This window comes from Lissotriton helveticus, chromosome 1_1, assembly GCF_964261635.1.
Source record: "Lissotriton helveticus chromosome 1_1, aLisHel1.1, whole genome shotgun sequence".
Classification (NCBI taxonomy): domain Eukaryota; kingdom Metazoa; phylum Chordata; class Amphibia; order Caudata; family Salamandridae; genus Lissotriton; species Lissotriton helveticus.
The window spans coordinates 1,363,648,584-1,363,661,237 of record NC_136057.1 but is presented as its reverse complement, the minus strand read 5'-3'; the positions used below and the strand labels follow the sequence as shown (position 1 = coordinate 1,363,661,237).

General features: G+C 43.8%; 1 protein-coding gene across 2 annotated transcripts in view; it reads left to right on the top strand.

Annotated features, from left to right (window-relative positions):
* The window catches only part of TAB1 (TGF-beta activated kinase 1 (MAP3K7) binding protein 1), a 183,353-nt gene that overhangs the window by 163,098 nt on the left and 7,601 nt on the right, over nt 1–12,654 (top strand). The window contains exons 4-8 of one of the 2 annotated variants that reach the window (XM_078683463.1): nt 6,754–6,840; nt 6,999–7,137; nt 7,298–7,411; nt 8,215–8,326; nt 12,298–12,442. In XM_078683463.1, the coding sequence (XP_078539589.1) occupies nt 6,754–6,840; nt 6,999–7,137; nt 7,298–7,411; nt 8,215–8,326; nt 12,298–12,442 (597 nt within the window). Of the gene's footprint in view, nt 1–6,753; nt 6,841–6,998; nt 7,138–7,297; nt 7,412–8,214; nt 8,327–12,297; nt 12,452–12,654 lie in introns of both variants that reach the window. The other variant, XM_078683459.1, reaches the window with a different exon arrangement.

The following is a 12,654-nucleotide window of genomic DNA, read 5'->3' as shown; positions in this document are numbered from 1 at the left end:
CTAGAAAAAAAGAACACTTCGAGAAGCCAGCATGATTATTACATAAAACCTCTCACTTTGAAGTCAGAGAAAGAAAAGTAAACGCCAAGCTTCCATAGAAGACCGAACCTGACATTTGACCTCTGCCTTTGCATCCACAGTACATGCATCAAGGTTTAAAGACCTGTTTCCAGAAAGCGAGTAGTGGTGGATTGGAGACTCCTGTGCGTGCTCTAGAGGTGGCTGAAGACCCCTAGTTGTGCTCTAGAGGTCTCTGGCTCGAGGGACAAAATTAGGGAGGCCCTGGTGCATATGCTCAGCTTAGGAGTTGAATGGCCATGGGGTGCTGGTTTCTGAGCCCAGTTTAAAGGTGGCGGGCCGATTCCTGGTCTAAATATTAAAGGAGAGGCTGCTGGTTCCTGGAGAAAATGTATCCATCATTAATTCTGCCCTCACATAAAGCGGACTGTGATATCATCCTGCGTATATGGCGAGCAGTGGGAAAAGTACGTATTTTCCCATAAACTAGACAGTTGTTTCTCGGTCAGCCCTTATAATTGATTTATGGAGTAGGTGGGACAAGTGGATTTTACACGACATGTAGATCTCAGTACCATTTTGTCCCTTGGCCAAGTAGATTATTAAAAAAATTCCACACCCCTGGTGGAAGAACACAGTAAATAGGATATGGGCCACCAAAGGTGCAAACTGAAACTGGACAGCCTATAACAAATATAGCCAGCTAATAGAGAGCAATCAAATGTGACTTACAAAACACAAAGCCAGTGATAAATAATGGGCAGAATGCATTGCCAGGGAAGCTTTCCCAATATCCCCAAGATGTTGTTAGCAACCAGACAGCTTAGACCTAAAATGTAGTTTGCTAAAGTGATCAATTGAAAGATAAACGTCAGCAAGTCAAAGGGATTGTAAAAAGGGTATGCTCCTGCGGAGGGACACACACAAGAAAGAGGCAAGCCATCAATTAAGAAGTAGGCAACTGAAAGTGACCAAGCTGACCAATGCTAAACAGTGGGCAGGCTGTAAACCCAATGAAAGTTCACAGTAGGTATTTTGCAACCGGACAGGTGAGACCTAAAAAAGGAGATGTATAGTTAATTAAGGAAATCGGGATAAATGACTTAAGTGGGTAGGGTAATGGAACTCAAGCAATATTAATTAGAAAAGTTTTTTGGGGGGAGCGGGGATGAAATATAAAATGTTCAAATAATACACTTCAACATACTTAGTCCACATTAAAATCAAAGTGATTAATAAAACATAAATGCATGATTTAGGTGACAGAACCTCACAATAGCAAATACAACATGATATCTTGGCACTCGCCTCAAAGACTTTTCAGCAGTACTATTCGAGAATGTATATAATCTCCAAATTCCTCCAAAAGAAGGAAGAATTGCTAGAATTGATAATTGTATCATAATCAGAGGAGGCTGGTGAAGTGGCAGCTTATTTTCAAGAATTCTGTGAGGTCATGTCCTATTCTCAGTTGTTCAGTAGTCTTTTAGTAACAACTATGGAGTAAAGACCTGTTTTGGTAAAAAATGTGTTGAAATGTTTACATCTCTAGATGTTATGCTGCCACTAGTAAAAGTGTTACTTACATTTCTGGCTAGATGACCTTATTAGAGTATGTTCAATTTTGAAACTGTACAATTTAAACTGTGAGCGCGAGGATGCACGCACAACTGCGGTAATCTTTAGGACACTATGCTGGTTCAAAACCTCACCTGCAAAATTTACCAGTAGAACTGATGGAAACTGGTGAAGCTGCATTCTTGTTGGCTGAGACCTTCTGCATGCAATACTTTCCAGGCAACCGTCTGTTTAGTCCACCACAATAAGCACTGGAAATTTGAAAAAATCTAGTTAGGGGGAAACTAAGCCTCTTTCACAAGCTGGGCGCAGAGAAAGGTCAAACCATGTCTAGGATCTTACGGAGACGTACAAGGATCCAGTTGACAAGGCAGTGGACAGCTTAGTTCAGTTATTACAAATCCAAAATTACAACATTGAGAGCCTTATTCTGAGTGTTTTAAAAGAAAACTGGATAGAAGTATTTTATTTATTTATTTTAATGTTTTATAGAGCGCAAACTTGACCCCTGCGGGTATCAGAACGCTTTACAGGTTCATGGAGTAATACAGAAAAGACGGTTATCACATGAGAGCAATACATCGGAGGGCTATACAGAATCAAGGGTCATATGGTAGGCAGGGTGTCAAAGGGGAATGTGCAAAGGAGGGAGGGGGTGAAAGCTGTACATAGGAACATTTTACAGAATAGAGGGTCATACAATAGGGAGGATATTGCAGGGGTGCTTTACATTAAGAGACTGAAAAAGAAAAGAAAACTATACACAGGGTAATTTACAGAGTCAAGGATCATACAGTAGACAGGATATCACACGGTACTAAGTCTCTCGGTGGCTGTGGAGCGGGTTTAGCCAAGGAATTTACCCATGAGGAAGGATTTAGCCTCTTTTTTGAAGCGTGCCAGGGAGTGGATACTTCTGATGTCAGGAGGGAAGGAGTCCCATATTCTTGGAGCAGTCCCGGTGAAAGCCCGATTGTAGTTTTTTTTTTCTTAAAACGTGCAGGCCGGAGTAGGAAGGTATTTGCCGATCGTGATTTTCTGCTTCCTCTGGATATCGCAAGCTTCTGTGCTAGATACGCCGGGGAGTTGGTGTGGAAGGCCTTGTGCGTGATGCATGCCAGCTTGAGGTGAATCCTAGCCTCGAGGGGAAGCCAGTTCAACACTTTCAGGTGAGGAGTGATGTGATCGAATTTTCTAGAGCCAGTAAGTAGTCTGGCGGCTGCGTTGAGGCAGGCTTTTAAGGGTGCCAGAGAGACCTTGGGTAAACCAGAGAGGGTGGAGCAACCATATTCCAGCCGAGAGATAACTAATTAATGGACTGCAAGTTTTAGGTCGGGAGCAGCTAGAAAGGTTTTCAGTTTCCATAGGTAGCTCAGGTGGAATCTGGCAGATTTGGCCATTAAGTTGATGTGGTTTCGCATGTTTAGGTTGTAATCCAAGGTGATTCCCAGTGACTTGGCCGAGTCCACAATGGGCGGGGGACAGTTTAAGGCTGTGATAGATTTGATCCAAGTCTGTATCTCCGAGTTGCTCTTGGCGGGGAGATTAGAAGGAACTCAGTTTTATCAGCATTGAGTTTGAGTTGGTTTGAGGCGAGCCATCGGACGGTCAGTTTCAGGGCCTCATTCAGGGTGAGGATCTCCGCAATAGATGAGATTTTTATGTAGATCTGAGTATCATCAGCGTACATATGGAAGGAGATATTTGCAGTGCGAAGGACTTTGGCAAGGGGTTCTAAATAGAATAAAAAGGGTGGGGGACAACGTTGATCCTTGAGGGACTCCCACCGTGACCACGGAGGGGGTGGAATGTTCGCCATTGATTAGGAATCTCTGAGATCGGTTTTGGAGGTAGGAACTAAACCAATCGAGTACTGTGCCATCTAAACCCATCCTAAGTTTGAGGCGTTCAAGTAGCATCTCGTGGTTGACCGTATCGAAGGCCGAGGATAGATCAAGGAGGATTAGGAGACAAGTTTTGTCTTGGTCAAGGGCTTGAAGAGCATCATCGACAATGTGGAGCATAGTGGTTTCAGTGCTATGTCCCGGTCGGAAGCCGGATTAGCAGTCATCGAGTAGATGGAAGTTGTTGATGTGGTGACTTAGCTGTATATGAACACACTTTTCCAGCACTTTCGCTAAGAGGGGAATGTTGGAGATTGGTCTAAAGTTATCTGGGGAGGCTGGGTCCAGCGATGGCTTTTTCAGAATGGGGAGGACTTGGCCTGCTTTCAGCGAGGTCGGGATTGATCCCTGCCGGAGAGAGGCGTTGATTATCGCAGTCCAGCAAGGAATAATGGATTTGGCAACAGTCGCAAGACAGTTCGAGGGGAGCAGGTCGTTGAAATGGTTATTCGGGTTTAAGGAGGAAAGGATATTTGCGACAGAGTCTTCATCGTAGGGTGAGAATTCGGACCAGTGCGCTAGATTCTTGGGTGAGGTCATTGTCGGTAGCAGTGATGGAGGAGGCGGATGGTCAATGTTCGGTGGGGGGAGTGAGGCAGCTTTCAGTTCGGTACCTAAGGTTTTGATTTTGTTTGCGAAAAACGAGGAGAAATCTTCGGAGGTGATGAGAGACTTGTGGTTTTCTTTTGCTGTTTTGGACAGTTTGTTCGATTGGAGTTTGATCATCTCAAAGAGTTTGCGAGGCCTGTTCTGGGCATTTCCTAGTTCCGCTCTGAAAAACTCTTTTTTTGAATTGAGGATGTTTTTGTTGTAAGCATTGCTGGCCTGGCGAAGAAGTTTCAGGTGATCTGCCGATGGGTGCTGTCTCCAGATTCTTTCGGCTTGTCGGAGGGATCTTCTCTCGTCGTGAGGGAACCAGTGAACCATGGGCTTCTATCTTTGACTTAAGAAGTAGTACTCAAAACACTAAACATCAATAAAAAAACTCATATAAAGTATGCCTTCTACCACTACACGTTCCTCTTCAACAGAAAGGTATGTTAAAATCCAGAACTTTCACTGCATCTAGATTAGATAAAGTTAGCAAGGGTGTCACAGCCAGAGTTGCAAATAAAATGTTGCAAATTAAATGCGCAGATTGCTGTTTATGAAGAACTAACTTTTAGAAACAGACAAGCATGTTGTATCAGAGCATATTTTTAATCATTCTGTAGCCGCAAGCATTGTAGAAGGACATCCAAGTCAAGATAAATTTGATTTGGTACCTTGGCGGCACAGGCCTGAGAAGCAGTTAAGGGTCGTGTACCTGTTTCTGCTGCTGATTGTCAATATAAAGAGTTGCACAATGAAAAAAAGTCACTGTTGCTAAGCTGTTTATACCAGGGCTATGTATCGTAATTCCTTGATGGCTAGCTCCAGTACCAATGATTTTCAGCTGAGCTTTATGCTGGGGTTGTGTGAGAGAGGATGAAAAAGCGTGTGACTGATCTATCAAAAAACTGGTCGTAATGAAACTTGCTCCACTGAAATGGAGAACAGAAACAGCTTCCTCTGATCCTGGATCCTGAAATAAGAGGCATGCAATTTAGCCCCTCTATCATGTTAATTACCAAACATGAGATCCCAGACACTGTAATGCAGGTTAACGGATTTAGTTTTTTTAAATCAAGTTGTGGATGAATGGTACTGCATGTATTGGCCAGCTAAATTGGACCACGGCCAACTCCTTTCTAGCAAGGAAGCGACTTGTCATCACTGACCTTCACCCCATTAGGTCCTGTAATCAGTCCCTTTCAAAATATGTATATTTACATGCTTCTCCCCCAACCTCTCCAGCATTGCTAGACCGTGCACCATGTCCTAAAAGGCCTCCATGTTACCACAGACCTAGTTAGGGAGAGATTGGTATGCTTGGTATGCTTTCATGTACAGAATCTTTAGTTTTTGTGTGCTTTTTTTCTGTAAGAGTGTTTACTTAATCTGCCCCCAAAACACTCACATAAGTGAGTCAGCCATGTTGCCCAAACCTGTAGCTATAAAATTACCCCTCCCCCCTCAACCTGCTATCTTTTAAAATTCCGAGCAAGGCTTCCACTTCTACAACAGTTAACCTTGAGAATCAAACAGCCCAGCTCAATTTCTTGTTCTCCCCATCTGCCACTAAACCCGACTCCTGGCATCCTCTGCTCCTGCCGTGGTTTTGCTCCTGTGCCTATGAGGATCCACACACAAAGACTGATGCCAGCCAAGTTGTTTCAGGAGAATGCCTGGGTAAAAGAATATGCAGGCAGAGGTGTGGTGGTTACACCCTCCACTCCTGCCAACTCTGTTAAGTATTGAGGGATGGTAGGAGGACTAGGTTGGCCTTACACAACATAAATCTGTAAGGAGAGGATACTTCTGCACATAGAAAAAGCACTGTGCCACAGGAACCTGCCTTAGTGAAACACCATGACTGAATCACTTTATGTAACCCAAGCACACCCGTTGGCCATACTTGTCTGTCATAAGACTCCAATCAAGTATTTTCACTTCCCGCTTCATGTTGTTTTACTCTATAATTAGTGTCTCTGTCTCTATTGTACCCGCTGTTACTGCTCATATTGCCTAAGTCATGCAAATCTGTTGTCTTGCTCAAGAAATCCTGCTGATAAACAGGAAGGGACCCTCTGGACATCCCAGAAGTATGCAACCTAGGGTAGGAGCATGAGCACTGAACACCTGGTCCATGCCGCAGTTGGAGGCGAGTGCTATGGCAATCTTTTAGCACCCTGGGCGTGGCTTTCACCCACACTCTGGCATCTCTACCCTCGCAGAAGTCTGAATGCCCAAGTATGAAGAACCCAGGGATTATGTAGCTTACTCACCTCTCCCTCTTTTAGCTCCTTTTTCAGCTGGTGGCTGATGGTTTTTCACAACCACTTACAAATGTCCCAGACTCAAGGCAAGTCTGTGTCAAAGGCTGGACACAGGGGTTGATCCTTCAGTTCGCAGAGGGCACTGCGGTCCAGCCACCGCTGCACCGGCAGTCCAACTGCCCAATTACAGATAGGGTGGTCTGACCGCCCTGGGACTGCCGCAAGGCATCTTCCGCCAGGGTAGCTCCTTTCCCTGGCCATGGTGCAGTGGTCAGAGGCAGCAATATGTTTGGCAGGACATTGGCAAAATGTATTTTTTCATGTTGCTCTTTCTAATGTTAGCTTAAGTTTCTTCCTCAACCATCTGCTCCTCTCTCTCTCTGCCTTCTTTTCAGGCATTCGATGTGGTGGAAAGAAGTTTTCTGGAGTCTATTGATGATGAACTGGCAGAAAAGGCAAGCCTTCTGTCCCAACTACCAGAGGTAATCCGTCCTCTATAACCAAGGGATGGCAGTGCTGAGGGTTAGCTTTGCTGTCTCTGGCATGAACCTTTTAATTAAAAGTGCACCAAATTTGTCTGTCGTCTAGTTTCTCATTGTCATTCTTTTAATTCTCTACTTTTGCCCTTCTTGCCCTTTAGGGTGTACCGCACCATCAGCTTCCTCCTCAGTACCAGAAGATCTTAGAGCGTCTAGCGACTTTGGAGCGGGAGATTTCAGGAGGGGCTATGGTTATTGTAGCACTGATCCTAAATAACAAACTGTACATCGCCAACGTTGGTAGGTTGAATGGGAGTTCATTTTCATTTACCTGCTGAAGGGGTTATTAAAGTCTGCTAAAGAAATGCAATCTTTGGTGACACGAGACCCACATACCACACTTATAACAACACCCGCTATCTGAGAGAGCTTCTGCAGTAAACTTTGTCTGCCTCCATAGGAACCAATCGTGCCCTGCTCTGTAAGTCGACGGTGGATGGTTTACAAGTTACCCAGCTTAATGTTGCACACACTGTGGAGAACGAGGATGAACTCTTCCGACTCTCTGAACTGGGTGAGTGCCTGTTTCTTGGAAAGTGTCCTCCAACAAGTGATTGGTCTGATTTGTGAGGAAGGGGAAGGATCTTGGTATGTTAAAGAAAGTTGCGGCTGCGTACGTTTTACCCAGGGTTCCCTGGAAGGCTGTTGTGTAACGTTATTTGTGGGACTCTGGGCCTTTTCAGTCTACAAATTCCCAGCTCTTAAGTTCTGAAGCCTTCAGGACTAATACTATTTCCCCTTTCCAGCCCTGCTTCTTGGACCTTACGTGGTACATCTTGAAGTTTGTTCTCAGAACCTCCAAGCACTGCCCTCCAGAATTCCAACCCCTCAGATCTATTCCTGTTGGACTACTCAAGGCTGTGGGTTTTTTAGTACTGGCCTTGAAGAACCATGCCAAACATTTGACATCCAGAATTTCAGGCCCCTCTGTGAACAAAACTCAAAGTGTGATTTCTCAGTTCTGCCCTCCAGGCCTACTGCCATTTGGATTTGCTCTCTAATACACCACTCCTTCAGAATCTTGCGACCAAGACTCTGCCCTCTTTTTATATTTGACCTCAAATACACCAGCCCCTTGGAGGAGTAATGCACTCTAAAATAACTGCTGATCAGAGCTACCGATTATGGGCCTTGACTCCTCACGTCTGCCTTTCACTATGTCTGCATTCTGACACTGGCTCCTCCGATCTTTCCTTGGAGGCTTTCACCTCAATGAGATGTGCACATCTCTAGCTCCTCATGCCTTTCCTCCCAGGTATCAGGCATGCAGTTCATTCTATAGTTGTTTGAATATATTCATGTTCTCACAATCTGCAGGTCTGGATCCTGGGAAGGTGAAGCAGTTGGGTCTTATCGGGGGTCAGGAGAGCACACGGCGCATCGGGGACTACAAGGTGAAGTATGGCTTCAGTGACATCGACCTGCTGAGGTAAGCATGTGCCCCTTCTTCTTTTCAGTAACCACTCTCCCCCCTCTGCTACTCATTTTATGTAACCTGCATTGGTTTTAAGCACATTTTCACAATACGGATAAAATCAATTAGACTGATCCAGTTAATTGTAGTATACGTGACAGGGCGATACAAAGCTTTTACTGCCTCACCAGTTGGTATACATTTTAAAAGGAGTTCAGTACAAACATATGGAACACATAATTGTGTATAATTGCTCACACAGTTGGTTGGTTCCTTGCTCAAGTCCTTGGTCCATTAATTTTTAGTTTTTGTCAAAAAGACCTCCTTTACTTTTGATTCACAAATTGCATTCTTGTGTCTGGCACAAGCTCAGATATCCATTCTCCGCTTCAGCGCTCAATCTATCTAACACCCCTATCACTTTCCTGTCACTCTGTGATCATTCACCACTCACCTACCACATCCCATGTAGCACCCTTCTTGTCTGATAAGCCATGCATTTTTTGCATGGAAAGCAAGTTTTGCTTTCTGTGGGTGAAATTCAACAAACCAAATCTCATCAAAAGCAGTGGTAGATTTATTTACTAAGTCGTGAAAAGGGAGAACCCGAATACTGCAATGTCCGTATATAAGCACTGCATTAAAGCAAGACGCCATTCCCGGTTATCTCGAACAAACACTTATATCTGAAGATTTGATTTCCAGTTGTTGAGGATTTGAGAAAGGGATGAAGTGTGTTCTTGTGGCCATTTTCATCATCATCACCTTTGCAGAAAAAAGTCCTCTCCTAATTGACAATGAGGTGCAAAGTGAGCTTCTTAGCCCACTTTGTAGTTTGGAAGCAGTGTAAAGACGAGTATCATGGGTGTCATTTGAGCTGAGCTTCTGTGCTGCAAGCCCAGCTCAAGTACAGGAAAAACAGACATATGGTGCCTGAACCTCTTCTAGATTCATACGCATTGCATTTATTCTACCGTATAATTGGTGTGTCTAGAAAAATAGTGCACGATTAAATGTTTTTTTTCTTTTTGGCAAAACAGACAAAAACTTCTTTGATGTCAAAAACACTTATCACGTGGATTGATGCGTAAAATATCGATGTTATAAAGAAGTCTAAACCTTTGAGCTCGGCATTGAAAGATAAATAAGACCTGAGGAATGTTAAGGATAATGACACAACACAAAAACACAACACAAAAAGCCCATAAAATTGGTCTGCGACAAAAGGCTTGGTTGGCGTAGAAAGACATAAAGCATAGACTTGAAGACAAATTGGCAGATTTTTGGTAATGGTAATTTGTTTAGCGCATGTTCGCAAAAGTTTCTTGGCACTGTAAGCTGTTTGGTTGTAGAAGAGATGGTCCGCCATAAGGAAGATTATGTGCAAGGTTAGGTATTAAAAACAAAGGTCTTCAATATTCTCCTAGAAATAGTGATGGATGATTTCCTAAATGCTGAGACTGTGAATTCCAAGGTTTGGCCACGGGTACAGAAACTGAATTATCGTCTGAAAGTTGATGTTCTAACTTTGGGAACTTGTAGAAGTAATTTATTTTCCAGTTGAAGCAGTCTGGGAGGCTTCTAGTGATAAAAAGTTTTGGAGAGAAATTCTGGTTTATTTGTAAAGAGAACTTTATGCACAATGGTCAAAGTTTTAGAATCAATACATTTGTGTACTGGTAACCAGTGTAGCGTTGCAAGGATAGGGGAAATAGTCCTATTTCTTGAGACAGCAGGGCAGCCTGCAGCAGTGTTTTTGAATAAACTGGAGCGTGGAAAAGGTGCTCTTAGGGACGTTAAGGAGTCTGTGTTTTCTGTAATTCAGATGGGATTATATGTGTGTGATGGCAACTGGAGCCCTGTGTTCCTTATATAGGAGTGGGAAACTTTTCTTTAAATTTTCAGGTGGGAGAAGTAGTTTTGGACACCTTGGGGTACATGAGAATTAGGTCGGAGCTTTGACTCAATATGGATACTGAAATTGCAGACTTGTGTAGCAGCTGTAGAAGCAGGATCAGAAGAAGATGGCTAGTTAAGATCTTATATCTGAATTGTGGGAGAGTTTAGCAGAATCTGTTTTGTTATAGTGTTTAGATTCAGGAAGTTGTTATTCATTCCCCATCAAGTTATTAGAGGACACAGAGAGATGGGTGATCACGCTTAAATATGAAGGGATATGCCAAAGATTAGTTATATATTGTTGGCACATATATAGTAAATTACATTCACCTGATGAAACAGGTACGCCAACAGTCTCATGTAAATATTGAAGAGTAAGGGGTGGGTAGGGTCAAACCCTGTGCAACCCCACATTCAATGTTTTTTTTTTCCAGATGGGAAAGCTTAACGCATAGCCATCTACTGAGGTAGGGTTGAGAAATCATTTAACCAGAATCCTGAAGATTCCCGTTTCTCAATGAGTAATGCCCCATCCGTGGAACATCAGCTACAAGCTGCAATATAAAACTCCCCTTCACCTTCAACACATTAGCACAGCTTTTTGGCAATAAACAGCTTGTCTGAGGCATGAAAGCGCTTCACGGCAAGGCTGCAGGGAGTGTGCGCCGCCGAGTCTCCAGGGAGTGACCAAAACAGCAAAAGGATCAATTAGTGTCTTGTAAAGCATGACTACTCACCCTTACTGGTCTCAGTAAGGTGTGTGTGTGGGGGTGGGGGGGCTGCTGATCCATCTGAGGCACTGTAGTTCTGTTGAAGAGCCAGGTCTTGAGGTAATTCTTGAATTGCGGTGGTGACGACAATTTCCTGAGGTGGAGGTGCAGGGTGTTCCAGGTCTTTGCTGCAAGGTAGGAGATGGATCTTCCTCCGGCCGTGGTCTTGTGAATAAGTAGGACGGTGGCCAGAGCCAGTTGGGCGGAGCAGAGGTCTCTGGTGGGTGCGTGGAATGCGAGACGTTGGTTAAGGTACCTAGGTCCCGTGTTGTGTAGGGCGTTGTAGGGGGGACAAATGTAAGCTATAGAGCAATGAAAACAAAGGTTTTTTAAAAGCACATGAAAGAACCAATCAAAAGCGATGGGCGTGCTGAATGCCCACACACTGGATACAGCATGCCTTGCGGACCGGCGCATGGGTGCTGCTAGGCTCAACCTAAAAAAAAACTGAAATAGTGGACATAGGCAATTATTATTTTGGGCAGACCATTCAGAGCTCCACCTCATTCTGCGACTATAAAAAGAGATGCAATAAATAGCAAGGTAAATGGAATGCTTCAATTAATTTAATTGAAAATTGTCTTTTTGGTAACAACTGCCTCGCTATTCAGGGTCCATGAAATGCAAGCTATTACTATGTAAGAGCCATACTTCCAAGTACATGTAGATAAAGTGGTGCTGAGACATAACTCAAAGATCCTAAGGTGGTATTCAGTTTTCATGTTAACCAATCAGTAATGGTGTAAATAGTAGCAGAAACTGCACTACACACACTAGTTTTCCAGAGGGCTATTATGTATTGCGAAGATGTTACAAATGACATTTGAAAAACACAATAGTGTTACTCATGCATAAGAATTGAAAGGGCACCCGGTATCGAAAGCTACCGTAGCCAGATGGATTGTACAAAACATTCTACTGGGAAGAAAAATATTAGTACTCAACAAGAGAATGCCTATGCCTTTTGACAAATGTTTGGTGCTGCCGCAGGCACATTTCTTGATCCATGTGCGCTCTCTATTGTCTCATTGTTGCTGTTAGATGGTCGGACTGCTATGCCCTGCAAGGGATTTTTAACACTTTAATTCCCCACTAATATGGGATAGACGTAAATAAACAAATTACAGCTCCCTCTGTGCACCTCTCACCCCACAGCAACCTTTTGCGAATTACAACTTTCATCCCCGAGTGCTATCACACTTGATGCACCTCTCTCGCCACAACAATTTCTCACTATGGCTCTTGAGGGACACCCCCTCTATTTGCAGTAACTCACTTATGAGCATCACCGCATCACTTTCCATCTCTTCCTCTCAGCACTGCAAAGTCCAAACCAATCACAGCGGAGCCGGAGGTGCATGGTGGACACCCCCTAGATGGTGTGACGGGGTTCCTAGTGCTGATGTCAGAGGGACTCTACAAGGCTTTGGAGTGCGCGCATGGGCCTGGTCAGGCCAATCAGGTGAGAGAGGTCAGCATGTGCAAAAGATGGTGTGGGAGGGTACTGGCATGGGCACAGGAACATACTTCCAAGACATACATACATCTCCACCTACAAAATCCAGAATTCAAAAATATTTTTCTATTGTGATTAATTTACCATAAGCAAGAATTGAAGAAAGATACATTTTGTAAAAAGACAAGAAATGGTGAGAAAACCAGAAGTAGAAGAAA